This window comes from Trematosphaeria pertusa, assembly GCF_010094035.1.
Source record: "Trematosphaeria pertusa strain CBS 122368 unplaced genomic scaffold BU26scaffold_10, whole genome shotgun sequence".
Classification (NCBI taxonomy): domain Eukaryota; kingdom Fungi; phylum Ascomycota; class Dothideomycetes; order Pleosporales; family Trematosphaeriaceae; genus Trematosphaeria; species Trematosphaeria pertusa.
The window spans coordinates 940,799-968,435 of record NW_022987221.1 but is presented as its reverse complement, the minus strand read 5'-3'; the positions used below and the strand labels follow the sequence as shown (position 1 = coordinate 968,435).

At 55.7% G+C, this 27,637-nt stretch overlaps 13 protein-coding genes across 13 annotated transcripts; 8 read left to right on the top strand and 5 right to left on the bottom strand.

The window, feature by feature from the left end:
• The first annotated feature begins 620 nt into the window (after positions 1–620).
• Positions 621–2,375, top strand: BU26DRAFT_52147 (Cloroperoxidase). Its single transcript, XM_033829539.1, has 3 exons — positions 621–1,097; positions 1,154–1,981; positions 2,138–2,375. The coding sequence occupies exons 1-3, from the start codon at positions 738–740 to the stop codon at positions 2,234–2,236; spliced, it is 1,287 nt and encodes a 428-aa protein (XP_033681735.1). The 5' UTR covers positions 621–737; the 3' UTR covers positions 2,237–2,375.
• Positions 2,376–2,653: 278 nt separating this feature from the next.
• Positions 2,654–3,728, bottom strand: BU26DRAFT_52137 (uncharacterized protein). The gene is made up of 2 exons (XM_033829514.1): positions 3,643–3,728; positions 2,654–3,426 (listed from the first exon to the last, which is right to left on the bottom strand). The coding sequence occupies exon 2, from the start codon at positions 3,349–3,351 to the stop codon at positions 2,707–2,709; it is 645 nt and encodes a 214-aa protein (XP_033681734.1). The 5' UTR covers positions 3,352–3,426; positions 3,643–3,728; the 3' UTR covers positions 2,654–2,706.
• Positions 3,729–3,793: 65 nt separating this feature from the next.
• Positions 3,794–6,090, bottom strand: BU26DRAFT_521167 (amidase signature enzyme). Its single transcript, XM_033829467.1, has 4 exons — positions 5,874–6,090; positions 5,241–5,830; positions 4,417–5,135; positions 3,794–4,262 (listed from the first exon to the last, which is right to left on the bottom strand). Exons 1-4 carry the CDS (start codon positions 5,999–6,001, stop codon positions 3,894–3,896), a joined length of 1,806 nt encoding a protein of 601 aa, XP_033681733.1. The 5' UTR covers positions 6,002–6,090; the 3' UTR covers positions 3,794–3,893.
• A 248-nt stretch (positions 6,091–6,338) lies between these two features.
• On the bottom strand, positions 6,339–7,567 carry BU26DRAFT_521164 (endoplasmic reticulum protein-like protein). The gene is made up of 4 exons (XM_033829466.1): positions 7,364–7,567; positions 7,064–7,198; positions 6,913–7,016; positions 6,339–6,859 (listed from the first exon to the last, which is right to left on the bottom strand). The coding sequence occupies exons 1-4, from the start codon at positions 7,382–7,384 to the stop codon at positions 6,484–6,486; spliced, it is 636 nt and encodes a 211-aa protein (XP_033681732.1). The 5' UTR covers positions 7,385–7,567; the 3' UTR covers positions 6,339–6,483.
• A 167-nt stretch (positions 7,568–7,734) lies between these two features.
• BU26DRAFT_488023 (tRNA-dihydrouridine synthase-like protein 3) lies at positions 7,735–10,593 on the top strand. The gene is made up of 4 exons (XM_033825965.1): positions 7,735–8,015; positions 8,069–8,179; positions 8,339–10,222; positions 10,272–10,593. Exons 1-4 carry the CDS (start codon positions 7,792–7,794, stop codon positions 10,357–10,359), a joined length of 2,307 nt encoding a protein of 768 aa, XP_033681731.1. The 5' UTR covers positions 7,735–7,791; the 3' UTR covers positions 10,360–10,593.
• A 297-nt stretch (positions 10,594–10,890) lies between these two features.
• On the top strand, positions 10,891–11,457 carry BU26DRAFT_52057 (uncharacterized protein). The gene has a single exon (XM_033829319.1). It carries the CDS (start codon positions 11,094–11,096, stop codon positions 11,376–11,378), a length of 285 nt encoding a protein of 94 aa, XP_033681730.1. The 5' UTR covers positions 10,891–11,093; the 3' UTR covers positions 11,379–11,457.
• Positions 11,458–11,896: 439 nt separating this feature from the next.
• On the top strand, positions 11,897–14,877 carry BU26DRAFT_431154 (uncharacterized protein; the record flags this gene model as incomplete). Its single annotated transcript, XM_033823919.1, has 4 exons — positions 11,897–14,209; positions 14,276–14,408; positions 14,563–14,657; positions 14,737–14,877. 4 exons carry the CDS (start codon positions 11,897–11,899, stop codon positions 14,875–14,877), a joined length of 2,682 nt encoding a protein of 893 aa, XP_033681729.1.
• A 555-nt stretch (positions 14,878–15,432) lies between these two features.
• On the top strand, positions 15,433–17,445 carry BU26DRAFT_460680 (uncharacterized protein). Its single transcript, XM_033825040.1, has 2 exons — positions 15,433–15,536; positions 15,590–17,445. The coding sequence occupies exons 1-2, from the start codon at positions 15,494–15,496 to the stop codon at positions 17,410–17,412; spliced, it is 1,866 nt and encodes a 621-aa protein (XP_033681728.1). The 5' UTR covers positions 15,433–15,493; the 3' UTR covers positions 17,413–17,445.
• A 976-nt stretch (positions 17,446–18,421) lies between these two features.
• BU26DRAFT_52044 (uncharacterized protein) lies at positions 18,422–20,847 on the top strand. The gene has a single exon (XM_033829289.1). It carries the CDS (start codon positions 18,618–18,620, stop codon positions 20,718–20,720), a length of 2,103 nt encoding a protein of 700 aa, XP_033681727.1. The 5' UTR covers positions 18,422–18,617; the 3' UTR covers positions 20,721–20,847.
• A 371-nt stretch (positions 20,848–21,218) lies between these two features.
• Positions 21,219–22,794, bottom strand: BU26DRAFT_51930 (uncharacterized protein). Its single transcript, XM_033829013.1, has 2 exons — positions 22,040–22,794; positions 21,219–21,984 (listed from the first exon to the last, which is right to left on the bottom strand). Exons 1-2 carry the CDS (start codon positions 22,689–22,691, stop codon positions 21,296–21,298), a joined length of 1,341 nt encoding a protein of 446 aa, XP_033681726.1. The 5' UTR covers positions 22,692–22,794; the 3' UTR covers positions 21,219–21,295.
• Positions 22,795–23,624: 830 nt separating this feature from the next.
• On the bottom strand, positions 23,625–25,706 carry BU26DRAFT_521156 (WD40 repeat-like protein). The gene is made up of 5 exons (XM_033829465.1): positions 25,341–25,706; positions 25,147–25,273; positions 24,839–25,098; positions 24,290–24,785; positions 23,625–24,004 (listed from the first exon to the last, which is right to left on the bottom strand). Exons 1-5 carry the CDS (start codon positions 25,482–25,484, stop codon positions 23,952–23,954), a joined length of 1,080 nt encoding a protein of 359 aa, XP_033681725.1. The 5' UTR covers positions 25,485–25,706; the 3' UTR covers positions 23,625–23,951.
• A 69-nt stretch (positions 25,707–25,775) lies between these two features.
• Positions 25,776–26,560, top strand: BU26DRAFT_532442 (trafficking protein particle complex subunit 3; the record flags this gene model as incomplete). Its single annotated transcript, XM_033831098.1, has 4 exons — positions 25,776–25,810; positions 25,920–26,139; positions 26,193–26,384; positions 26,441–26,560. The coding sequence occupies 4 exons, from the start codon at positions 25,776–25,778 to the stop codon at positions 26,558–26,560; spliced, it is 567 nt and encodes a 188-aa protein (XP_033681724.1).
• Positions 26,561–27,135: 575 nt separating this feature from the next.
• BU26DRAFT_507270 (uncharacterized protein) lies at positions 27,136–27,600 on the top strand (the record flags this gene model as incomplete). Its single annotated transcript, XM_033826987.1, has 1 exon — positions 27,136–27,600. One exon carries the CDS (start codon positions 27,136–27,138, stop codon positions 27,598–27,600), a length of 465 nt encoding a protein of 154 aa, XP_033681723.1.
• Between the last annotated feature and the right edge of the window lie 37 nt (positions 27,601–27,637).

The window sequence follows — 27,637 nt, the reverse complement described above, 5'->3', positions numbered from 1 at the left end:
GAGGCTCGATCGTTGGCTCTTGTCCGGCTCTGTGGGAGCTACGGCCGAAAGCCTCATGTTTGCAGACGAGCTCAAACTCCCGAGGCCCGTAATCTCCCCAGTTCCATTGCCAAGTCCGCTGTGGCAATGGGAAAGACAAGAATCGCATGCAAATTATCAGATGTCGAAGGCGCCGCACGGCCTCACGAGCCTCGGTCATACGCAAGGACGACGAAGCTTTCTTGGCTCAATCTAAGATCCACGAACTAGATTTCTGTTCTAGACAGAGTCGTGCTCGTTACCCCTACCGCGGTCACGTATCTTGGGGAGATGTTCCCAAAGCAGCAGTCCGCTTGACTACTTTGAGGGGGTCCAGCCTATCACATTCGGTCTCGTCAACCAGGCCGATCCCATGTCCAATACTTCCCCGCAATCTCAGCCCTTGCGTCTTCCCGCTGCTAGGCTCCGCGGTGCAACGCCTATTCAAACGTCCTTGTAGTGCAGAAGACGATTCCCGAGGCATCGATTATGAGGGCGCGAAGACTACTGGTCAGCAAGGGGAATCGGCATCGCGGTGTTGGTCCTCACGCCTGCGAGATCCTGGAGCGAATTGAAGAGAATGCGATGGCGTTGGCATCGGCATTTGAGCAGCATCGAGGGCGAAAAGATGTATAAAGAGGAGGGAAAGTGTATGGGTGGTTCCTTCTTGGGCAGCCTTCAGGTCCAGCCTACTTCGCACAAGCACGTATCTCATCAGAATGATGCTCCTTCCTCTCCTCGTTCTTGCACACCATGTGCCATCCATCGCAGCCTGGCCGTGGATTGCCAACGCCCCCGGTATCGACCTTTCAGCCATGTACGCGCACCCAGAGAACTTCCCCAACCAACGTCGCCAGACTGGGCTCGATCCCACCTGCCCCTTCAACCCGGACCATCCCGGCGCCGCGCCCTTTGATCCCCAGTACCCATATACGGGATCTATCGACGGGCTCCCAGGAACTGGAATAGGCGGCATCCAAGTCCCTGCCCCAGGAGACACTGCGCATGCTTTTACGCCTCCCGGCCCGAACGACATCAGAGGACCATGCCCTGGGATGAACACTGCGGCAAATCACAATGTATCCATGTCTCCGTCTTCTATAGCCACTTCCATCACCGACTAACACTTCGCCAGTTCCTCTCCCATGATGGGATCACCAACCTCGCCGAACTCGTCTCCGCGCAGCAAAACCTCTATAACCTCCACTTCGATCTAGCAACATTCATCGCTGTGCGCGCCATCGCCCTTGACGGCGACGTCGTCACCACCAAACTCAGCATTGGCTGTGACGCCACGGAGCGCACATCCATCGACCCCACGGGAACCCTCGGCCGCGAACCAGGTCTCAACGCACACAACAAGTTCGAAGGTGACACTTCGCTCACACGCCGCGACTACTTCCTCAACAACGGTGACGCGTTTACCTTCCAGGGCGACATGTTCGCGGACATGTATCGCGTTGCGAATGAGACGTCGAACGGGCTGTTCGACCGCGACACTATTGCCGTGTATCGCAGCCAGCGGTACGACGAGAGTCTTGCAGAGAACCCGAATTTCTACTTTGGCCCTAAGGCGTTGCTTCTGTATGGCGCGGCTAGCTTCGTGTATAACGTGTTTCCCGTCTTCGGACCGGAAGGCGATGCGGATATCGATACGATTTCTACCTTCTTCGGCGCAGTGCCAAATGGCAGCGGCGGGTATGACCACGTCCCCGAGCGTATCCCCGAGAACTGGTCTAATCGACGCACTGCGTACGGCCTGCTGGAAATCGGCAGTGAGATCGCGTATCAGTACGGGCGGTTTCCCAAGCTGTTCGGCGGCAACGTGGGGACGAATAACTTCCTGGCTCTGAACACGACGTTTGGGCTCATCGAGAATGGGACGCTGCCGAATGAGGTCACCGCGAAGGACCTCGTGTGCTTGTTGTATCAGCTCGCAGTAGACAATGTGCCGGGGACCGTGGTACGTATATGTCGCGGAGCGCATCCTAGCATGTCAAGTTTAGCCGGTGGAAAGCCCATCCTAGAGACCTTCAAGGGACGGCGTGCAGGCTGACGTGCTGGGTTGTGGACTGCGCTCTTCTGCTGATCAAAGACATTTGCTAATGTGCGCTGCTAGGCGAACGAGGCGGAGCTGCCGTTGGAGGTGCTGACTTGGGTCTTGACCCAGATCAACCCGATCTTTGAGAATACGGGATGTCCACTGAAGATTACGTAGCTGAGCTGCGGACTAGGGATAATGGAGCCTTGGGGGCTTCAGGGAATTATGGGTAGGCGGTGGCATCGGAGTATGTCGACTAGGGATAGTGGAGCCTGAGGGGCTTTAGGTGGTTATACATCGGCAACGAGGTCTGAATATGTCTCCTCTGTATTGTGGAGCGTGAAGTACTTCAGCACATTATCAGTAGGCGGCGAGGTCAATTTATACCTGCTTCGTATTGCGGAGCCTGGAATGCTTCAGCACACGATTAGTAGGCGATGAGGAAAACCCCTAGTCACTGTGTATCACCGAGCCTGAAGCCCTTCAGCACACTGTGAACATTCAGGAAATATTCATGAAGGAAAAATCCAAATATTAGTACTAAATAAGGAAAAAACGAAACGAAGAAAAATCCACCCCAACATCCAAAAAAACCCAAAATTGTTCCAAGCCCACACGCCCCAAACGCTCCCAAACCCAAAAGAGAACTACGACCCAAACCAAAACTCCCTCATCTCCCTCCGCGCCTGGCTCTCCCCTTCCTCCTCAATCCTCAACTCCTGAATACTCCCCAACACCTCCTGCCCCAAAATCTCATCCTGGGCCTCCGTCTCCACCAACCGGCGGTACACATCCTCGCTGATGACGAAGTCGCCGGAATCGAACGGGATCGCAAATTTCCGCTCGCGATCCGTGGTTCCCTCTTCCTCTTCCCAAGCCTCTTCGTCATCCTCCTCGTCCTCTTCCTGGTCCTCGTCCGTGAAAATGTAGAGGCTCGGGTCGAACAGGAGGGCGTTCCAAGCCCGAATCGAGTGCCGAGCCGGTTCCAAGGCGGAAGGGTTCGGGAACATTTCTGCCCTGCAGTTCGGGCAGCGCGAACTGCGCTCGGTCCAGGGCAGGACGCAGGACTGGTGGAAGGCGTGGCCACAGGAAGAGAGCTTGACGGCGGGGTCGGCGTTTTCTTCGTCTCCGGATTCGGAGGAGGGGCAGGCGAAGTCGCATGTGCAGATGCTGCACTCTTCGGCGAGGGCGAGGTCTGCTCCGCGGCAGGGAGCGGAGTTGGCGGAGAGGAGCTGGAGGCGGGCTTCTTCGCAGGGGGCCTCGTAGGCGAGGAAGTTCTGCTGTGCTGACATGGTGATGGTGGTGGTGGTGATAGTGGTGGTGAGAAGTACTCAGGGGCTTGTGAAGTGGTGGTAAAGCGGCTTGGGCTTTGGAAAAGTGAGCTTGGAGTGCTTCAAGTCGTGATGGGAAGTGAGATGGAGATGAGTAGAATAGTAAGGGCGGGGGGACCCCTTATATAGGCCTGCGTGTGCTCTCCGCTCGCTCGCTTAGGGAACGGATCAATTTTTCGAAGAGGGAACGAGATCTTTGAGATGATTGGGCATGAAAATGTTTCGAAGGACTTCGGGATAACCGTTACTTACTTGGACGCGGACCTTGGAATACCAACCTACCACTCCGGCCGGCATTGGCCTCGCCATATGCTGTTGAAGGCCTCCAGACTGGCTGTTCCGTTTTTCACCATGACTCAGAAAACTCACTCACATATTCAGATGTAAAACCAGCGGAAGGCCTCCCGGCTGAACTTTCCTTTCTCAAACTCAAACCTTCAATTTTTACCTACCCTTGCAGTCTCGGCCTCCCGATAGGTCACTGAAGACCTCCAGGAAAGCCTTTACTCACCCGAACCCATCCCCAGGATATCCACCCACCCCTCGGGCCTCAGCCTGCCCAAAGGATGTTGAAGGCCTCCGGGCTGGGCGTTACCTACGCACCCCTTATTCAGCCATTCCTCCCCATCGAACCCGAACTCGATCAATGCATCTTCGCTGCCCCATTCTCCATGACCGCTCAGGCCCACAGGTATCTTGCCTTTTCCCTGCACAGGCTCTACATACCCCACGGGGAACTGTATACACGGAACCCCCGTGAAGTTTGCCAGCCATACGTACTCCATGTTCCGAACCTGCGTATTGCCATCGCTGACACCATAGCTGAGCTCTCCGGCTCCAATCGGCCAGCCGGCGTTGGGCGTCGTCGGTGTCTGCGAAATCCGGTGTTAGCACATGCCTTGGAAGAGTTGGGATAAGTCAACAGTAGAACCCAGAGTGTCGTAGCCTTTACCTGTGGAAAGCTTTCCGGAACGGTTTTTCAGAGCCCGAGCTACGACTTGTTGGCAGGTGCAGCCGAATACGTACCACAATAATGAGACCTGGATGTTTCTGGAACAGATAACCGAGGTGCTGCATGAGTAAGTTCCGCAGGCGCTGAGCGAGGAGGAAATCCATAGCGGGAGTTTGCTGAGCCACTTTCAGAAGCACTTTGTTGGGTGCAGTGAGGTCCGTGAGCGAACGTTGCGCCGCCGCAGCTTCGGCTAAGATGGTTATTGCATGTGCGATTTGCCCTTCGTGCAGCAGCGGCAGCGAGATATCGATTATTTGGTAGCCGAGCTCGGAAACGAAGTACTGGATTGCAGAGTGGCACGCTTCTTGCACAGCGGGATCGGCGCGGTCGAACCAGGGCTTGCAGACCCCTAGGACCTTGTTCCGAGAGCCTGACAGAGGTTTCGGAGGCGAGAATTGGGCAGATGGATGGTCGGACGTATTGGGCTGCGCGAGCACACGGAAGGAGACTTCTAGGTCGGCCATGTTGCTCGTAAGAGGACCTATAACGACAACAGACCTATCGGGTTTGAGCAGTGGTGCTGTAGATACCCGTCCATGTGACGGCTTCAGACCATACAGTCCGCAGTAGTTGGTTGGGATGCGGATCGAGCCACCACCATCGGATCCGATGGCGAACGGAATGAGTCCGGTTGCGACGGCATAGGCAGGGCCCCCCGAAGAGCCTCCAGTATAGTACTTGTCGTTGTACGGATTAAGCGGCGTGCCCCAGTTCGGATTGTTGTTCGTCGTATCTTCATAGGAGATTAGCTTCTTCACATAGTTTTCCAAAGCGTCCAACGGCAGCACCAGGGCTCAAGCACGAAAGGCACGAGAATCAGGAACAGGTTTCTACCCACCGAGACCCAATTCATGCATATTCAACTTCCCTACCAGCACAGCGCCCTCTTCCTCAACCTTCCTCACGCACCAACTCGTCTCAACTTCCTTTCCCTCTGTGTGATCTCTCTTCGTGCCCACGTATCTCTTATACCCCTTGACATCCAGATCATCCTTGACCGCGAACGGCACCCCATCCAGTATGCCCAGCGGCTTTCCCTCCTTCCATCTCTTGGTTGAAGCCTCCGCCGCCTTTCTTACAAGCTCCACCTTGCTATCCACAAACGCCGTCGAGTGCGAGGATCTGTGCGCGACATCTCGGCGGATGAGGGGAAGTAGCGCTTCTACGACATCAATAGGCGCGAGTCTACCGCTCTTATACGCGTCGTGAAAGTCAGCGACGGTGTAGAATCGCCCGTTGGCGTCCGGCGGCACGCGGAGATTCGTCGCGTTTGTATAGCTGGCGGGAGCTTCGGCCCCAGGCTCTGGTAACTGAATCACGGTAGGATCATAGCGCGCCTCGATGCCCTCAAGCTCCTTGCGATTCCGCAGCGAACTGAAGCCAGCGTTGCTCCAGAGAAGGTACGGAAGGAGGGGTATGGTCGTGACGCTGCATCGGTAAGCTGGAGTAGCCAAAGCTGATAAGAACGTACATATTTGCAAGATAGTGAAGCGCAAGGCCTTTCACGACGGGATTCTTTGGGGTAGGCGGGGGTTGGTATGGTACATCGTGAGCTTTTGGCATGGGATAGTTAATGAACGAAGCACGTCCCTCCGGCATCTTGGCTGCTACTCGATGCAGGGGTGAGTGGTTGATTCTCAGGCCTTTGGTAATAAGGATGCAGGAAACGCACTACAAAGGTGCTCAGGTCACAGTTTGGGTCGTTGAGGTGCGCCACTTAAGCTAGGTTGACACCACCGAGGCAGCTCGTGCCAGTCAAGCTAACGCACTCGACGCTGTCTAGAGGAGAAAGGATAATATTCATTTCAAAGCGTTATGTTCAAGGCTGGACCCATAGTTTTCCGATCTGAAACTCCAGCTCCTTTCCATGCAAGGTGCTCCAAGACAAGAATACTACAATGGTATGCTTTCCGAACAATCACTCCGTCGTTAAACTCCTCGCCCCAGCGCGCCCTCAACGTTTCTTGCTGACGGTCAGCCGAGCAGAGATCGCTTTCCCTGGCGCGGCTTTACGTCGTCAGCACATGCCGTTCACGATGGACTTGACCCGGCCTGCTCGAGCTTCGATACTGGGTCAGCATCTACTGACCCTTCTTGGGAGTAGAGCCTGAGCCGGACACCTGGTCGCCCATTCGGTTGTATTCCTTCTGCATATTTTCGACCTGCTTCTTCAGGTTCTCCATGTCGCGATCTTTGCTTGCAAGCTCCTCCTTGAGACGACCGACCTCGCCAGCACCGCCGATGTTCTTAAGCGAGGACCCCTTGCCCTTGCCAGCGGGCTCACCCTTGAGATTCTTGACCTCCTCTTCGAGACGGAGCACGTCGAGGATCATGACGTAGGTTCGGTTAAGAATGAGGGACAGGAAGAGGGTGAAGCCGCAGAGATACATGTTGCGCTGGGAGTAGAACTTGCGAGCCTGTACTTCCATGCGCTCGGATCCACCCATGACCGTGGCTCTGAATGTTATCAGCAAGCGTTCAACTAGTTGTATTATCGTAGCTCCACTCACCCTCCGCCACGCTCGTTCTTGGAGAAGGCAGACAGTTCGACCTGGACGCGGTAAACACGGTTGACGCTATCGATGAAGAGGATGAGGATGAAGATGAACGTAATCTGGGACAATTTAGCCGAGTATGCTATAGGAGGCCATCTTTCCGTACCTTCATGCCATATTGTAGCTTCGCGACTAAAGGGCTCTCCGAGATGAACGTGAACAGCTTGCGGCGCCATGTAAACGGCAGCGGGACGATAAGGGCGAGGAAGATGACCATCTCGGCCACGAGGAGGAGGAAGACCTGGAAGAAAAGTAAGAGTAAGCATGTGGGTAACATTGTGGATGTCGTGGCTTTTGGGCGGCGGTGAGCTCCCCACGAGCGAGATGCTCGGAGGGGTCGCCATTGGCGCCGCTGCACCTGAAGGCCCTCTTGGGGAAGCTATCGTAGCGATGGGCAAGAACCTACAAGACTGTAGTAGAGCGTCATGTTTGCTACGTGGCTGGAAGCTGCAACGGGCTCTCGTGATTGTTTGCGGCGGGGTTTGGCGTGGATGTCGCGGAAGATGCGGGTGAGGAGGTCGGCGAGACTTCAAGGGCGGACAGGAAGATGACGCGGCGTGAAAGCTGCGGTTGTCTGACTATACGAGAGTGTGTGAAGTGGGGAGAAGAGCAGCAACGCGGTGCAGGAGTGGGAGCCGCGACTGCCTAGCTCGTGAAAATACGTCACCTCTTTGCAGCTGGAAGTGGCGCACGGATCGCGCTAGCCGCTCTGGGTTAGACCACACCTGTTCACGCAAATCTGCCAGTGCCCTCCCGAGGTCTCACCCAAAGCAGAAACCAACTCACTGCACAGGCCGACTTCTCATACCTAGACCTAGGGTCCTTTGGCGAGCAATGGCAGAAGCTGAGACGGAGAAGGCCACCACTGGCTCGCTCCTTTCGAATGGAGGTGTAGCATTGGATACCACTGCTCCCAATGGAAGCGAGGAACAGCTCGATACCAGCCGTAAGGTCGACCCGTTGAGCCCCAGGAAACGAGACAGATCTTACAATGAAGCAACCGAGTGCACAGAAAACGCGGTCAAGCGTCAGAAGGGTGTCGCACCAATCAAAGCAGAGTAAGCCGCACCTCGCCCACACAAAATTTCACTCGAGATATTAACACCAAAAGGTACCTATTACGATCAACTGGTAACTGGACTGAGGACGAGAAGGGTGGTGTGGAGTACGACGACGCGGCGGAAGCTGCTGATGATCGGTACCAGAAGATTGACGGACGCGGGTACGTGGGTTCCCAATACATTTCATCACGTCTTAGGTCTCTTCCTTCCGAAAGCCTTTAGGTATGGCTTCCTGCAATTGATAAAAGCGGAGACATACTGAGGCGCCAACTTCATTCCCCTTTGCTCTGAGACATCTGCTAATTCCGCTGCCTTTATAGGCGAGACAGCCGTCAGGGTGGCAAGGGCAAAAAAGACAAGAAACAGCAGAGGGGCCAAAAAGGCCAGAATACCAGTCGCACCTTTGGATCTTCGCATGACAAGCTCCAGTTGTGTGGAACACGCCAGCTCAGTCCTGAGTTCTCACCGAAGGAGTGCCCGTTTGGCAGCAAGTGCAAGTTCGAACATAACCTCCGCAAATACCTCAACGAAGGCCGACGCGGGGATCTCACGACTCTTGACGGAAAATGCCCCATCTACGAGGCGAAGGGTTACTGTAACCTCGGCTGGAAATGCCGTTTCCACAGCAGTCATTCTACGGAGCGGGAGACCGACGACGGCAGGAGGGAGCTGATCTTGCTCGAGGACACTGAACGAAAACCGGCTGAAGGAACTCAGGACCCGGATTACGAGGTTGGAGTCTTCAACATCGTTTCCAAGGAAGCTAAGATCAACCTCTCAAGAAGGCGAACAGGAACCCCCAGGGCAGATGCGTACCTCGAATGGGTGAATGCAAATGCGGATGCTGAGAGAGTACATTTTGACAGGAAGCCTCGATCAGGTGCGATTGGCCAGCCGGAGGAAGAGCTTACCATTAAGAAAGAGGAGGAAGAACGTGCTATCAAGAAAGAGGAAGAGCCTGACATCAAGAAAGAGGAGGACGAAGACAACCGAGCGCAGTTCGTTGAGCCTCCTTTTAGACCATCGGAGAAGCGTCGCATCTACTACGGACCCGAGACACCCATACTGGCACCCTTGACCACCCAAGGTAACCTTCCGTTCCGCCGACTATGTGTTGAGCTTGGTGCTCAAGTAACGTGGTCCGAGATGGCGATGGGCCTTCCACTTATCCAAGGCGACAAGGGCGAGTGGGCTCTTATGAAGGCCCATGAATCTGAGATCCGACCTCCAAAGTTCGAGCACAAGAATGCTGTTGTGCGAGGCTACGATAATGCAAAAGATCTCAAATTCGGTGCGCAGATCGCGGCGAACAAGCCATGGTTGGCAACGAAGACGGTGGAAGTGCTTACCTCGTTGTGCCCACAGCTCCGAGCTATTGACCTGAACTGCGGCTGCCCGATCAATCTTGTCTGCGAGAAAGGTTGCGGCTCCGCGCTTCTGGACAGCAACGCCCGCTTGGAGAGTATCCTGCGGGGCATGAACTACGTGTCGAACGAGGTGCCAATCACGGTCAAGATTCGTATGGGTACGAAAGATGGCCAGCCAACCGCCGAAAAACTCATTAAGCGTCTGGTGCTCGGCGGGTACGAGGCTGTTGAGTCCGGCAAAGGCACTGCAGGTGTCGCAGCTATTACTCTGCACGGACGCAGCAAGCAACAGCGCTACACAAGGGGCGCCGACTGGGGCTACATCGCAGAATGCGCTGCCCTCATTGACAGACTAAAGAGGGAGAAGAGCTCGCGGACGGATACCATTGCGGAAGCTGACCCCCGAGACCTTGCGAATGACGGCCATGTCTACTTCGTCGGTAACGGTGACTGCTACTCGCATGTTGACTACTACAACCATCTCGAGAATGCCAAAGTCGACTCCGTTATGGTGGCACGCGGTGCTCTCATCAAGCCCTGGATCTTTGAAGAGATCGAGAAAGGACAGTACCTTGACAAGTCGGCGAGCGAGCGCCTCAGCTACGTGGAGAAGTTTGCGAAGTACGGGCTGCAGACGTGGGGATCGGACGAGCTCGGCATTGGTACCACCCGGCGCTTCCTTCTAGAGTGGCTCAGCTTCTCGCATCGCTATGTGCCCGTTGCCTTGTTGGAGCACTTGCCGCCAAACATTCAGGACAGGCCTCCGCGCTTCCGAGGACGAAACGAATTGGAGACGCTGATGGCTAGTGACAACTACAAGGACTGGATGAAAATCAGGTATGCCGTTCACACCCCCGGCTTTACACCGTGACGCTAACAAAGGTAGTGAAATGTTCCTTGGTCCTGCGACGGAGGGCTTCAAATTCGAGCCGAAGCACAAGTCCAATAGCTACGAGATCGAAGCTGAAGGTTGAGAACGTTCGGTGTGCTAGAGCGGCTGCGACGCTTTGGATGAGGTTATTTCGGGAGTAAAAGATCTTTGATTTCTGGGTGTGTGGCGGGCGGGTAGCATTATGCCGATGTGAGCATATAGAAGACTTACATTTGATCCTGCATACCATAGCATTTTGGGGAGATCCCCTACTGCTCATCTAGGGACTAGGATTCACTTGCAAGGGTAGCATCCTTTGCGGAAGGAATGAAAGCATACTCCAGAAGATGTGTCCCCGAAAATCTCACCGTAGCTCGATACTGCGTTCAGCTGCATGGTTCAGGAGCTAGATATCGTTTTAAGTAGGTGTAAAATTGCTGGGAATAGTCCGACAGGACGGACAGGCTCTGATACGCGCTGGGTTCCGTAAAGAGAGGTCACTTGCTGCCGTGTTCTCTTCGCGTCACCCAGCTCGTTGGTCACGATCCACCAACCAGGGTCTCGCGTCTTTGTGCGACGCGGCGCTGCCAAGCAACACTCTTTTGTCGCGCCCCGTTAGCTGCATACGATCAGACCTCAGCCTTGAGGACAGCAAGACAGCTCACAGCTTGTGTTCTCAGCCTTCTTTGTGGACGGCTTCTCGTTGGCGGTGTTTCTGGGGCTGCTCACCGGAAAGGGCAACCGCGACTGACGGACCATGTCGATGCCCGTTACCCTGCCGCGCCTGTTCCACCTTCACCACGACTTCTCTACGCCCCTACGCGCCACACAGGCTCCATGGCCCGGCGTAGAGCTCCAATACCTCTCTTTTCTTTTCTTCCTGTCTCTCCTCAGCCTGTCTCAGGCGCCAATCTTTTCGCAACGTTTCTTCTTCCTCGCGCGCGCGCGCTCTGCAGTCGCAGTTGCCTTCTTTCCCCAAGGCTGCTAAATCTGGCAACGCATATCGAGCCTCATTTTCTCGCCTCTTCATCGCCTGTACCGAAGTCCTTCGGCTCTTCTTTCACCTTCACTGCTCGCGCCGCGGGCGTTATTCACCTTCATCCCAGGTCTATATTCCAATAAGCGACGCCCGCTCCACACCCGACCGACGGCCCCTCTTCCTCCTCAATCGCTCCTGCCCTCGAACCTGGCCGAAGCCCAACGACCCCCCACCCCCCCCTCTGCGTACAATCTCCCTGAAGCACGCCCGCCTGGGCTAAGACACGTCCGACGACGGCAACATGGACGGACTCTACATACCCGAAATTCCACCTCAGGCCCAGCCCGTGGACTTGGAAGGAGAGATAAACTTCCTTAACACGTGTATTCTGTCTCTCGATCCGGATTCCCCAGAGTATCTAGGACATAAGGATTACTACGAGCGTACTCTGGAGGATCTTCATGCCCGCCTAGCTTCTATCGCTGGTCCTTCAACTGCACCTGTCTATCCAGCGTTCCCCACGCTAGGTGAAAGCAACTCTAGGTCTAGGAAGCGCAGCCTTGATTCAACACCTGAACTTGAGGGCTCGCGCTCGAAGCGTGTCAGCTTGGAGTCAACCCCCGGTGGCACTCCAGGCACCCCTATGTCGATTGACTATCAAATGCCTGGTGCCTGGCTAGATCTGAGTCCGCAGGCAGACGCTCGCCAGGTCAAGCCCGAGGACAATGCTCAACCCCAACTTCGCGGTGGCTACATCGATCTGACGGGCGACGATGACGTACTGTTCCCGAACGCTGATCCATTTCCTGAGCTCGCCAACGCTTACCAACCGAACCAAACGGCACCTGCTGATGCCTTCACTCAGGAATGGATGAGTACGGAGGACCTCGCCCAGTTCCTGCTTGCCCCTACGCCAGCTGGCGGTGGGTACGCCTACGTGAATCAAGCTTGGAACCACCAAGGCCCGACCGAGCCAGATCCAATGCAGGGTCCCGTTGGCGAGCCAAGAAAGATGGCCCTCGAGGAGGAGCTCTTCGGTGACGATGATCCGCTGCCGATTTCCCGCGCGAGCCCTGAGGCCGTCGATCATCTCATCCGCAACATTACTACTGCTGATGACCTTCCGCCTCCTATGAGGGAGCAAACTCCGAAAGCTATGGAGTCGCAGCTCATGGAGCACCAAAAAATCGCCTTGACCTGGCTCCTAAAAATGGAGAATGGCAACAAGACGAAAGGCGGCATACTTGCCGATGAAATGGGCCTCGGCAAGACCGTAGAGGCTCTGTCCTTGATTCTGGCCAACCCTTCGAGGGACCCCGCGTGTAAGACGACCCTGATCATCGCCCCCGTCGCCCTGATGAAGCAATGGGAAAAGGAGCTCGAGCGGCATGTGCGACCAACCCACCGGCTCAAAGTATACATCTACCACGGGAATGGCAAGAAGGCCGACTTCAACAAGCTGCGAAGCTATGACGTCGTCCTCACCACCTTTGGAACTCTGTCGTCTGAGATGAAGACGAAAGAGAAGCGAGTGGAAGCGGAGGCAGCGCAGCGCGAGCGCCAGGACCCCAGATATATCCGTCCCGCGAAAGAGACTTTGGCGCTGCTGGGCCGCGAGTGCATGTGGTACAGGGTGATCATTGATGAAGCCCAGTGTATCAAGAACAGGTCGACCCTCGTCTCAAAAGCCGCCAATGATCTTCAGAGCCGATATAGGCTGTGCATGACGGGCACACCGATGATGAACTCCATCGACGAGTTGTTTCCCTTGATCCGCTTCCTGAAAATTCCTCCCTACCATGAGTGGGGAAGGTTCTCCGACTCCATCTCCCGACCGCTGAGGGCTAACGATGCGGTGCGAAAGAGGGCCATGAATCGTGTCCAGGCGCTCTTAAAATCGATCATGCTGCGCCGCGGTAAGACCACAGTCGTTGATGGGAAGCAGATTTGCGAGATTCCGCCCAAGCATACCAAGCATCAACCTGTTGAGTTTTCCGACGAGGAGCAACAGTTGTACAAGGCCGTTGAGACTCATTCGCAGCTGAAGTTCAACAAGTATCTTGAGAACGGCACTGTCAACAACAACTATGCAAACGTGCTGGTCATGCTGCTGCGTCTCCGCCAGATTTGCTGCCATCCTCACTTGGTCCAGGATTTGGGCGTACAGGTGTCCACCGAAGGAATTGCAGAAGACGATCTTTTGATACGTGCCCGGCAACTCAGCGATGATGTTGTCAAACGCTTGCAAGACGCCGAGGGTTTTGAGTGCCCTATATGCCTCGAAGCTGATCTTAACCCGACCATCATCATGCCCTGTGGACATACGGCGTGTGGAGAGTGCTTTCAGAAACTGGTTGATCCTGCCCTCCGAGAAGGCAATGAAGATAGCGTCCCAAAGTGCCCTCACTGCCGAGGAACCCTCAGCTCGAGTAGGATCACCGACTACCAGCATTTCTGCAAGGTTTACTGCCCTGAGAAGCTTGATTCTGTAGGTGGTACGAGCGATGCAGAGTCATATCCCGAAGAAGAGGAGGAGGAGGAAGAAGAAGAAGATGACGACGATTCGCTTGATGGATTCATCGTGCCAGACGATGACTTCGAGGACGATCATCGCCAAGATGAACAAAACGAATCGGACGATGCGCAAGGTCCTGTTCAGGTTAAGAAGGTTAAAGGCAAGGCGAAGGCTATGGGCAAGACAAATGCCAAACCAAAGGCCACACTCGCACAGTTAAAGAAAGAGTCTCTCCGGAACAAGAAGGCCAAGCGCAAGTATCTCAAGCGGCTCCAGAAGACATGGACAAGCTCAGCGAAGATCGACAAAACTATGGAGCTGCTCACCGCGATCCATGCCAATGACCCGACGGAGAAGACACTCATCTTCTCTCAGTTTACCTCGCTGCTAGATCTCCTCGAGGTCCCTCTTCTGCAGCAGAATTTCACATATCAGCGTTATGACGGGAGCATGCAAATGGTACGTATTCTGCGGTGCTGACGCTTCCCTGCTTTCGCCCAAAACATTTGCTAACGCCGTTCGCAGAATGACCGCGTGGAGGCTGTCAATCGCTTCATGGATCATGCAAATGAGAAGATCATGCTAGTTTCTCTTAAAGCTGGCAACGCAGGACTCAACCTGTACAAAGCATCTCAAGTGATCATCCTGGATCCATTCTGTACGTATTCCCTGGAGCGCACAAAAAGTCTTAGTGGCGGCTGTGAAAGCCGCTCCTGGGCAGTTTGAACTGCTTGATATTCTTGGGTGCTGCCGCTACCCTTCTTTCTTCAGTCGTTGTCTTCGCCTGGAAACATGCTAACATATCGTCACAGGGAATCCGTTTATCGAAGACCAGGCTGTTGATCGCGCTCATCGAATGCCTCAACACCGTGAGGTTCATGTGCACAGAGTCTTGGTACCCGAGACGGTACGTAACACCGAAGTACAGATAGCAGGGTCTCTTTAGCATAAATAATAGGCTCTTTTCCTAACTATGCTCTCTCTAGGTCGAAGATCGAATTTGCGCGCTACAGGACAAGAAGCGCGACATTATCAACACCGCACTTGACGAGCGAGCCGGCAAAAGTATTACGCGGCTAGGCGTCCGCGAGTTGCAGTATCTTTTCGGGCTCAGAGACCATGCTTAGGTGTTTACTGCAGCCGAAGCGGTTCGACCTCTGCGAACGGATAACGTAGGTCGGAGAGTCTGAGTCACCAAGAATGACCTGCGTGGTCTCAAGCTCATTGCGTATCCGGAATACTTCGAGGACGCGTCACTACGCACGGAGCTCTCACTACAGGGCACTTAGGATATGGTGGCCTCTATAAGGATCATACTTTTGGTTCATATGTATATATAGGGCATCTACTTCATGCGTTTGATACCCCTTCATTATGGGCAGGGATCTCGGTTGGCGTCTGGAAGCATAACGACAGACATGGTATATGCGCGGATAGGAACGTACATCCGGAGCGATGTAGCGCGGATCGAATGCATTGTTGAACGTTCAGAATCTAGTCCTGTGTTTGTGAGGCGCTCTTGTGGCGAACACATTTTGTAACAAGCAAAGCCAGCCCAGCCAGCGATTAGCAGATAAGAGACGCGAGTCATGTCGATGTCGTCAGCGCTTGTGCCCGCGATTCCGGAGCTATGAGACGCTTCAGGACTCGAGATCCAACACCTTGCATTATCTTACTAAGTCCGTATCCCCGGTTTTCTCGACTCTTCCACGTATCGCGTCTTTCACTCTCACTTCCCTTAACATGAGGCACCTACCCGATGAGATCATCCTCCACATAATCGCCTGTGAGACTTTCTCCCAAAACAACGCCATCGCTGCGCAGCTAAAAATTGTCTAGTCCTGGAGCCGGAAGAACTGGTAAACCTATCCTACGTATCCCGCCAGTTCCTAAACCTCTCCCGAGATAATAATCTGTGGAAACAACTATGCTTCGAGCACTCCGCCGCCGAGCGGCGCCGACGCCGACTGTTGTCGACTGCGGATATGGACCCGCGATTGGCGGAGTTAATCAGAGCTGCGGATAACATTACCGGGGCATTTACAACGGCGGTACACGATCCAAGCGCGCCGAGTGCGGATGTACAGGCACAGAAGAACCAGTCGAAGAGGCGGGCTGCCCTGTTATCGAACTGGGACCCAACATATCCGGGAGAGAAGGTGAACTTCTATCGGGAATTCGTACAGCGGCATGCGCCCCACTCGATAAGCTGGTTCCAAGACGCGAAACACGGACATCGCGACGATAATCTCCACCGCGAAGCGACGGGCGCGGGCATACTGTATGATCAGGATGGTTTGGCAGATAAGCTCGTCGCGCCGTTGGAGGACGGAAGTGTCAGCATTTGGGATGCTCGCTCGAGCAACGGGCGCCAGGGCAGGATTATTGCTAGGACCGCGATTGGGCTGCTGCCGAATAAAGGCTCGGATCTGGACTACGATACCAGGCTCATTCAGAGCCAGACTATAATGACGGAGACCGGGGCGGTGGAATGTGTCAGCATCGACAGCAGGCAGAAGAAGGGCTTCTTCGCTGTTCAGAACATACTCACTGAGGTTGATCTGCGTACGCTTCAGGTCGTCTCTAGGACACCCTACCCATTTTCGATCACGGCTCTGTCCGAGGCGCATCATCCGACGCCTCTAACGGTTGGGACGAACTGGACAGTCCATTTGCACGATACCCGCAAACCTCCACCTGCGTCCTCATCGGTCCGGTGCGAGCTCATTGGCGGCTCTGCAGCAGATTCATTTTCACGTCTCGAAACTGGCGACTTCGGCGGCCATGTCTCGCTTGCCCAACCTGGTGCGTTATCAATCCTTCATCTGCCGACAACGCGAGATTGGGACGGTAACGGCGACATTTGGCTTGCGGGCCGCTTTACGAGCTTCCTCAACTTCGACCGGCGCTTCTTCCCCCGATTACGCGGCACGGTCCATTCGGGTGCTCGACTATCATGTTTGACCGCGATTCCACACCCGTTCATGCCTCACGAGCTGCGAGTCCATCGGCCATACGCCTCACCTGGCCTGCTCCGTGAGGCGAAGTCTATCCCGGGCCACACACTGATCGCTGCGGGTGAATACAAAGGAAAAGGATCCCTCGAACTATATGGGCTGTCTCCCGAGCCTGGTCGCTCTATCAACTCATCCGACAACCGCACGACCCGTAACAATCACGCATTCTACCAGAACAGACAAACGGCGTCCAGCTCCAAGCTCCTCTCTGTAGCCCAACATGGCACCCGCCTCGTCTTCTCCGACGGCGACGGAAACCTCAAATGGGTGGAGCGCGATGGATCGACGCCGGTCCGTCATTTTAATATCAATGACACCGCGGATTCATCGCAGGTCGGGCTTGAGGCGGGCTGGGGCGATATTGTGCAGAAGATTTTGCCGACTGTGTCAACCTCGCTGCACTCGCCTCCGAGAGATGTGCCTCCTGGGCAAGACAATCTTATTATTTGGACGGGCGATGGCAAGCTGGGTATGGTGGGGTTTGGCCGCGAGCAAGCGTTCAATGTGGACCAGTGGGAGGGTGTAGCGGAGGAGCAGCGGAGCGAAGAGTTGAGGGTGAGGGAGAGGGAGTATGGGGCTGAGATGCGAAGGGCGTTAGAGCAGCAGGCGAGGGAGTTGAGGTGGTTGAGGGGATATGGACTGTAGAGTTACACGTTCGAATCATATCCTTATCCAAACAGAGTTCGCCTGTCTACGTCTTTGAAGGTTTGGTGTGCGACACTGATTATTCGGTAGATATCATACCTGAGACCAGTCTTAGATCTCCTTTTAGAAATGCTGATTGGGAGCTCCAGGTGTCGCACACATATCAAAGACGAGGATGTCCCGATAAGGTGCTGAGTTATCATCGACGCATAGGCACCGTGTGGGTGGACCCTTCCCAACTGGGCGGCTTGGCGTCCGCTGTTGAAGATGTCGCTAGAGGCTTACTTCAACCTCCTGCATCTCTTGCATACCTAGGTATCCTTCAGGTCGGGTTTACTCTGCGCGTCGATCTCCAGCAATTCAGATTCTTGCTCTGCAAGACGCGAACTCGACGCTTCCGATCTCCCGTCATCGAATACGAGCAATACGAGGCCAGCAGTCGGTCAAATCCGGGCCTGCCGTCGCCCTCTTCGCTGCTAGCGATGGCTTGGGCATGTGCCTAACCTCGCCAGCTTTTGATCTATACATGTCTTGGAAATGACTGCTAATGCTAAGAAGCCGGCCTGCCATCATTCACTCCCAGAGGTCTTCCTCATCGGCGAATGGTGTGGTCGATCATTCTCAAGTGCGGCTGACGGTCTTCTTTCTCGGCGCCGTTTCTCGTCGTTTCTTGTCCGTCATCGCTGTTCCTCTGGAATTCTATTTTCTTTGCAGCTGAGCCACTGCAGATACGGGCGGGATCCAATGGGATGGCTTCACGGTTCAGCTGCGGACCGCGCAACATACCTCGTGGGGTCCAACACGACACCTTGAGCTCAAAGCCACTTGCCTTTCGGGCAGCGGAGTCATTATTTGCCCGCCGGCTTGAGCCAGTTTCTTTATTCCACCATTAACTCTTCTATACCGTCTACTCAAGAGCTGGAGACGCGCAACATTCGCATACGCAAGCATAGGCTCTTGGAAATGGTCGTGGTTGTGTGTGGTCACGACCTCCACTGTGGCTGCAGGCATGCGCCTCCACGCCGCAGCAGGTGCCTACATGCCACAAACACGATCCTGGTAGGCCGGATAATAGATATGGTCGCGATGGAATTCTCATCCCATTTCATTCCATCCGAACCAACACATATTCTGGTGCACTTCGACGAGCGATCTTCTTTCAACTACCTAGGTATGCCTATTAGGCATCCCGATCACCTGACAAAATGGGCGACAGCTCCTCCCGATCTTTGCTCGCACCTTCTGGAGGATACACCAAACACCAGAGCGCCTGGAAGGGCCAGCGGTCGACCTACAAGCTACCGGGACTCATTCTCACCTTCCTCACTCTCCTCATCGGCTGCATCATCGCGTCCATATTCGTCTTACTGGGGTCCCACGAAGACGTCGTTGGATCATGGAGCATCAGGCCTTCCATCCTACTCTCAGTTTTAGCCGGAGTCTACGCGATTGTTCTCGGGGGCCTTTTCACAGCCGGAGTAGCGGTCATCTGGTGGAGAAGCATTATCTACGGCACGACGTTGAAGAGGCTCCACTACATCCACGCTGGAGCTAGCCCGAAAGACTTCATTGGTTCCTTCCTAGCTGGCGGTCATGCAACAAGGGTCGCGCTGGCAGCTTTGGTTGTGTTCAGTGCGAAGCTGGCGATAGGACCTCTCCTGCAGCGCTCCACGAAGCCAGAGATGCGCGACGTGACGAGGAATATCAGTATGAACATTCGCCTCGCTCCCGAAATACCCGATGGCACGTTCGGCCAGGTTGGCCACTTCAGCGTTTACGGCATCTTCATGCAGCAACTAGCCTTTTACGGCAACAACTTTACGACTGAAAAGAGAGAAGGGTACTCCTGTCCAGGAAATGGCACATGCGAGGGCAGGGTAACTGCAGCCGGATTGAACTTCGACTGCGGTTCTAGCTCGGAAACATTCGATTTGCTCGATCCTGCGAACGAGTATTCTACGGTGTTCAGCATAGACATCGTCTTTGAAATGGATGATGGACTGCCGCAGCTGTTCCTTGACTCGAAGTACATCTCGGCAGTCAATGGTGACTGTATCGGCACTCTCACGACAACGAGTTGCAAAATGATTCCGGCTACGATGTTATATCCCCTCACCATAAAAGACGGTATCCTGGTGCCGAATCTCACCGATGTATTATACAATCCCGCCGTTATCAAGAATTATACATCTGCTGGCGACGCAGAGCTGGAGGATCTATTGGCGCCCATGGGTCCTCTACAGGGAACATTGGCGGCCCTTGGTACCGTTTACAGGTCCGAGGCTTATCTAGTTCGCTCCCAAACCCCAGACTTTGAAGCTGCAGGCTACGATTACACAACTCAGAACAGGTCGGCCCCGTTTTGGGCTAATATGTTTCTGAATACGGTACAACCTCAGTCCATTGCCAGATGCCCATTAGTGTGGGATTCACCGGTCGAGCACGTTATGATGCGCATACTTGATCTGATGTTCAAGACCGCATATAGTGTTGCTTTGACCAGCGAAGACAAAAACAGTTACAAGCAGACGTTCGACGCCGTATATAGCGGCCAGGAGCTCTGGTATATCACCGACTTCGGGTGGCTCGCGGCTTCGGTGGCTGTCATGGTCCTCGGCAGCATAGCTGCTATGTCTTTGCTGTGGGGATGGTGGCAGCTGGACCGATACGTCACACTTTCACCCCTCGAGACAGGGAAGGCATTCGGCGCACCCGTTCTCACGACGGCAGGCCCTGAACAAGAAGCACGAGCTATTATCAAAGAGGTCGGGCACGAAAGGGTGGCGCACGATGGCGATGAGCTTGTCTGGAACGGCACTGTATACGCAACCGGCATCGCCGGAACGCCCAGGAACAAGTATAGGAGCGGAGCTGAAGAATCGGGCTTGGGAGAGATGATGTGTGGATCTTCCGGTCATAGCAGCCTGAGAGGAAGAGGTCACAGGAGGGGCATGAGCAGCGTCAGTGACGCTAGCCCTAGCCAAGCCCGCCCGTCGTTCGAGCACAGTTTTGGTGTGACCACGCGGAGACCCTACGATGACGAAGAGGAGCTAGACACTGGACAGTACGGACGGCCGAGGTCACGGAGTAGAGGTAGTGACACGATACCGATGCTACCGTTAAACCTGACGCCAGGCAATGGGGGAAGCCCAAAGCTGCCTCCTATCCCTCCGACGGGGAGTATCAAGCTGGAGCCATTGAGTCCGGTAGGCAGGCCTAGGAGAAGCAGCAGAGGTGGGATGGATGCACTGGCCATGGGGAAAAGACCACTGAGCAAGATCGAAGAGAGGAATTCGCCAACGCCATAGGAAGACTGGAGGGCAGGCATCTCATAGTGCCGCGGGGTCGTATTGATTGTTGAGCTTGCCGATGTTGTCATTCCGAGTTACTCTATCGTCTTTCGCTTAGTGCTAGGATTTTTTTCCCCGTCTCATCTCTCTCCCCTTCGCTAGATACCCCTATGATGCCCGTATGTAATTGTCTTTCTAGGAGACCATCTCACCTGATGACTGGAGAGTGTGGAGGTCAAGATGATAGTTTTGCGAATCACGTCGATTTCTGATGAAATTTCCACTCAAGCCCCGAATCCCTATCCTACATGTACAGAGAGCGCAAAGGACCCCACAACGCCTCCGCTGCATAAACGAACTCCGCACAGAACCCGTTCAGCTGCGGCAATGGAAAAGCCTGCCGAGGGCCTTGCAATGCCGAACAAGAGGAAATCACTAACAGCAAAGGAACAAAACAGAAGCACATATTACATGAAGGCCCCATATACCACGCCATGCAAGGAAGAAAGAACGAAAGGAACGGGAAGGCAAAAGATGAAAACGATCATGTGCGTATATACCCAAATTGCGCCAATACTCCGACTTGACTTTTTTTACACCCGCGTCGCACGCGGCCACTCCTCCATGCGCACTTCAGATATCGCATACCCCGGCCGCCACGCGGGATGGATATCGCTCACGCCGGTGTGGCTGGGCGCCACGGACCGCGGAGCAGCTTCGACAACATAGCTCACGCCGTCGTCGGAGACGTACGACGGCGGCCTGGGGCCCTGCTGCTCGGTGGTGCTGGCCGCCGCAGCAGGCCCTCCCTCCGACACGGACCCGTTCCTGGATCCCTGCCTCGAAGAGGACGACGACCCCTCGCCATTGTTAGCATTCTGAAGCCGTTGCTGCTCCTGCTGCTCCTGCTCCACGCGCTGCCAATGCAGCAAATTCGGATCGACCCTTACACTACTCCGCCAAAGGCCATACGCAGGCGGCGGATGCGCGAGTTTCTTCTCCGCCTGCTCGCGCCCCTCGACGGCGTCCTCCTCGTCGTAGTCGTCAGCGAGCTCCTCGTCGCGCGCGAGATGCACGCGGATGGGGCGCACGGGGTGGAAGCCCTCGGGCCCCGTCATGCTGGGTATGTGCGGCATGTCGGACTCGGGCCGCGGGTGCAGGATCAGCATGCACAGCCGGATCAGCGAGTGGCAGAAGAAGATGGTGGTGCCCAGCACGATCATGATGAAGAGGACGTGGACTTCTTGGCCGAGGTCGTGGCGCGAGAGGGCGAGGGCGAGGTCTGGGGAGGCGGGGTTAGCATGGAGAGCAGGGGGCGGGGATGGGGAGGTACGTACAGATTGCTAGGACGGTAGCGAGGAAGAGCCCTGATATAATGCATGCGAGAAGCTTGCTCCGCGTCGCTGCGCCGCGGGCAGAGGGCACGCAGCGACCGCGCTGTTCACCCCGCCGTACCCATTGGGCCTGTTGCCGGTGGTGTTTCCTCCTGTGCCGTCTGCGCTTCCTCCGCCGCTGGCTGTTGTGGATCTCGTCCTGTAGCTGCTCTGTTTCCGGGTCCACGCTCTGTCCATTGTTGTTGTTATTGTAATCTAGCGGTACGTCTGCGGGATGTCGCTCCGGCGGGTCTCGGTTGTATATCGTTTCGGGCTCTCGCGGGTCTTGTAGCGGAGCAATGGTGCGCATATACGATGCTGCTGTGTGTCGGGGTTGGAGGGGAGATCGGGAGTCGCTCGAGTCGCGGGGAGCGTCGGGGACGACGATGGGAGCAGGTGGGGATGGCGGGCGGCGGAGGAAGCCTAGGAAGGGGATCTTTGGCGTGTTGTTGGCCGAGGGAGCCGGCGAGTCTTGGGAGTATACAGAGGACCCATTGATCATGGAGCGGACGTTGCTGTGTAGCAGGCCGAAGCGGGAGGAGGATTGCGAGGCGGGAGAAGCGTCCGGGGACTGGTCAGGTCGAGGAGACCACCTAAACAGCTGTGGGACAGGCATGACTGTTGATAGACCTCCAGGCCGGCACCTATTTCAGTGTTGAGGTCTCGAGGGGCTAAGGATATATGGTTCCTAAGCCTTAGCGGTCCCAACTCTTGTACCGCGTTCCCTTATATCTGCCCGTAGTGTCCCACGCAGACACGTATCTATTGTTTACTCCTCAATTCAGGGTATTAGAAGCGAATGAGTGGCTAGGACTGCCGGCCATGCGACAGCCTCCCAAGCAACGGGCCGCGAACCGTAGTAGGGTAGGTAGCAGGAAAGAAGCGTATCGTATCGAGAGAGATAGAGATGACTGGAGCCCGCCCGTCGTTCAAGAAAAGCCGTGCATATCGAAGACAACCGAATCCGTTAGGCACGTTATCGAAGAGAAAGTCCGAGGACCTGTAGCTCGACCAGCCGGGCAAGCTGCTGAGGAAAGGCTCCCTAGCAGTTCACCACTCGGTCTGAAGTGTGGAAAAAGCTCGCGGACCAAACGAGAGACGAGGGTTAAAGAGAGGCGAAACCGGTGGTCAACAGCACAGCTTCCAATAGACGTGACTTAAGGGAAAAGAGTATTAGGGAGGGGAGGGAAGGGAGCAAGTTGCACGAACGGGTTGCAAGGACGGGCTGCTGGTTGTCGAGCTAGCCCATGCATTGAGCGCTGAGGCCCTCTTGCGACGGAGGTGAAACGCGGAGGTGCTGCAGCCCTCCGGGACAGCGACACGGGCCGTCTGGCAGCCATTGCTGCCCGTTAAAAATGCCCTTTGCGGCGCGGGCGTGTCCGTTTCGTACAAGAGGCGAGGTGCTTGTCTGCGTGGGAGGGCTGAAGGAGTCGGAGGGCTGGCGAGGCGATTGGTGCTTCTGCAAATCCTCCGAAACTGAGCATGCACTCCACGCCAATCAATCCTCGGCGGCGCGCTAAATCCACGACACCAGCTGCAGGCACAACAGTTCTACAAAAGGGCATGAAGGTCCAGATTGACAATGCCAAATCTCTTTCTCGTTGTTTTGTCGGACAACGTGCGCAGCGTGTCGTCGTACGGCAGATAAATACATGTTCGCGTCCTTGACGCGTCCTCGAAAACCGCTGCTGACCTCAGGACCCTTGATCCCCAGCACTCCATGTCGCACCGGCGTGTCCAGTGTGCAGACAGAGCCCCTGGGACGTGTGGGGCATCTCGACGCCGGCGGTGGCGCTTTTGTTTCCTGCCACGGATTGCGCACTCGTTCTAAAGCCACGGAATCGCTGCCGAGCCAAATGGCACTGTCCTCACGAACTCACTTTCCCAACTCTCCCACCATGAGCGTGCGATCTGACGATGCGGAGACCACTGTAGAACGCCAGGTCAGCATGATTCAGTTTCCTATAGGTGCGCTGATATTGTATAGCCTCGCGGAAGAACTCCTATCCCAACGAGGCTAGGCTTTCGAGACGAAGCCGGCCGCAAGCTCTCGTTTGGATATTTCCTCCGACGGCTTGGGCACTGCTCGTCCGAATCACCGACCATGGAGCTGGGACTGCAAAGTCCTTGGATACGAGAAGAATCCACGCAGGTGACAGAGACCCGCCCAGAAGCTACGCACCACGAGGGCGAAGGGAATCCGGGTTGACTTACGGAGCGGTTCACCTCGCGGATGGAAGCGGACATCGTTCACTGCTCCCCTATGGCCGGGGAGCTTATGCAGCAGCTTCCCGGTGCGCGCTTCCCATATTGCCACACTTTGATCCCCACTGCCCGCCGCAATCCTCTCGCCCTTCGAGTCCCAGCTTGCTTTGAGGAGGTTCCGCTCTTGCCCTGTCGGTGCGCCGTCGTACGTGAGGATCCGTCTGTCTGCTGGAGCGAAAGGTCGGACGTCCCACGTGCGAACGGTGGAATCGTGCGCGTTGGACAGTAATGTCGTGTTATCGGGCGAGAGCTGCAGCGAGGTGACCGTGTCAGTGTGGCCAAGCAGCGCATAGGTGACTGCCTTCTTCCTCAGATCCCAGACCTTGATGTCGTTGTCAATGCCGCCAGTGAATAGCTCGTTGCCAGCTTCCGACAAGGCTATTGACGTGATAGGGAATTCGGTCGGAATGAAAGTAATGGCATCTTTCGTCCGCGTATCCCAAAGCTACCGTACCCATTAGCGCTGCTCCAATGTGTGTTGTTTAGGGCGCAATATACCCCAATGTATCCGTCATCAGAGCCGCTCACGAGCATCTCTTCGCCGCGCTTGCTGACATCCATGCAGTTTATCACTTCCTCATGCCCAGGATGCCTTCGTATCCTCTCTCCAGTTTCCACGTCCCAGCTTGCCAGGTGCATATCTGCGGAAGCTGAGAATAGCACCTTCGAGTCTCTCGACCAGTGTACGTCTAGGACGGCTTGCTTGTGACCAGTGAGGATGCCGTAGTTTTCGCAGGCTCCAGAACTGCGCCAAAGCACTGCTCCCCGTCAGTATGTATCCTTCAACGCGAGGAAGATGAACCGACGTATGGATCTGTCCATGGACCCCGAAGCGATGAATTGGCCGGTCGGGTCGAAGCGTGCTGCGAATACCTCCCCAGAATGTCCAGTCAATTCCATAACCGGAGACTGGAGATAGCTTGTGCGGGGGACCTATCGTGCCTGTCAGCCAGTGCAAACTTCAGCATCCAAGGTATGCAAATTCAAGGACATGACATACCGCTTGTATGAGTGCGCCATGTTGCGCTGACCCGTTCACCACCGCTACCGCAGAGCCCCCGTTGAGATTCGCATCCGACTTCGCGCGTTTGACCAGCTGGGTCGAGCCGAACGAGTCGGCGGCGGGTCGCTTCTCGCCAGACATGGCGTAGGACGTGTACTAAGTCGCGCAGATTGTGAATTCGGCAGCTAGGAAAGGGTGAGGGTGCGGAGAGTGTGGCCGCAGCTTCGGGGGAAGCTCGTGAACTTTCTCGAAGTCCTCCACGCTAAGCCAAGCGCTAACTGGCTTAGTCAACTGCATGTTACAACCGCTGCTTGCCCGCTTCACGGAACCTTATATCGACGACCCCGGTTTATGTGCGCGCCCACATCCTCATTACCCGCAATTTTCGAGCTTTCCCAGACCTGAAGCACCCCAGGCTATCGTTTACAAAAGATGGCTTCGACAAAGGCAGCCCGTTTGGGCGAGGAGTGAGCTCCAGACCGTCTAGCCAGCAACCCGTACGATGCGCTAATCTTTGTTAGAGTCTGGAAGTAAGTTACTGCCTCCACATGGTCAAACTGCAGTCTGATGTGAAAGGACGCGGGTGGACAAGGTCAGCGCTGAGCTGGTAACCCTCACATATGGCACCATCGTTGCTCAGCTGTGCAAAGACTACGAGTTCAACTACGTGGAGGTCAACAAACAGCTGGACCGGATGGGCTACAACATCGGGCTTCGTCTGATTGAGGATTTCCTGGCAAAGTCGAGTGCGCCAGCCTGCTCCAACTTCCGTGAAGTTGCGGAGATGATCTCAAAGGTACCCCGCTGGCTCTCATTCCCGTTGAACAAAGGCTCACACGCGATTGGCAGGTCGGATTCAAGATCTTCCTGAACGTAACTCCCACGATCACGAATTGGTCAAGCGACAACAAGCAGTTCTCCCTTATCTTCGACGAAAACCCGCTCGCCGACTTCGTGGAGCTGCCGGACGACGGCCGGGCACAGGACGAGCTCTGGTTCTCGAATATACTTGTGGGAGTCTTGCGTGGAGCGCTCGAGATGGCATGTTCCTCCGCTCGTCGAGCTATACGGGTGCGTTGTGCTGACCCCCGCACCAGGTACACATGCAGGTGGAGGCACACTTCATCAGCGACGTCCTTCGAGGCAACGACAGCACCGAGATGAGGATATCGCTAATCCGCTACATCGACGACGAGATGCCGCCAGACGACGAGTGAGGCTGACGGAAGGTTGCGACGAGTCATGCGCCGAATACCCATTTGGATTTTAGATAATTGCATGGAGCGGCGTCTAGGGTTGGAGGAATACACGGACAATTGACTGGGTCTTGCACCGGACGGTGTCGCGGTCGCTTCTCGGCAGCCAGAGTGCAAAATGGCAATATCCTGCGCGACCGCCGCCAAGGCAGCCACACCACCTGAACCACCTTGCACACCGGCAGATGCAATCTTCCGGCGCAACTTGGCTGGGACAGTGAGCCAACAGTCCCACGATGCTGCGCCGTGCTCTGCGCAAAGCGAGTGCACGCCGGGTCAGCGACGATTCTGCAGCAGCGGGATGCTGTCCGCGTGTTCGTGATGATGTGCGTTTCAGCGGCGACGACTAATCGGCGGCCCCACGCTTCCAAGAGGTGCAAGCCGCGCCGTGTCCACGGCCTCAAATGCGTGCAAACAAGCGCCGTGCAACTATAACGGAGAGTGCGACGACGACGACGCCGCAGCGGATGGGGTGAGAGTGGTTGGGGTGCCTTCTAAATATAAATCACGTGGCGGGCGCCGCTAGTCCTCAAGCGATGGGCCGCTCGCCAGCGTCTGCCCCCCTCTCCCATCGCTGCGCTACGCTGCCCTCCGTGCTGACTTTCTCAATCCCATCGCGCCCCATCGCTCGGCGGCTTGCATTCGCACTGCACCGCACCGCAGCGCTCTCGCAGTTGTTGTGCTCTCTGGCGGCCCCGTTCGGCGTGCGCAGTTCCCGCCGGCTCACCGCGAGCGCTGCTAAGAGCCTTCACCTGTCCACGGGTCGCTCCACGCCATCGCTTGAGACCCTGCCTCATACATCCGCCTGGCGCCCTACATCAACGCCGTCCCCCAGACATCGCACGGCACCCATCGCCGCCGTCATTGCGCTCGCCCTCGCTGCCGCGCGCCCTCGCTCTGCCGCCAGCTCGCGCAGCAAACGCTCGCACCCGGCGCTGCTCCTCCGCGCCCGCCCCCCGACACCCGACCTCCGTCGCCACGGCGTGGGCATGCTGCTATAATCCACACCACTAAAGCGCCCAGGTGCGAAACACGACA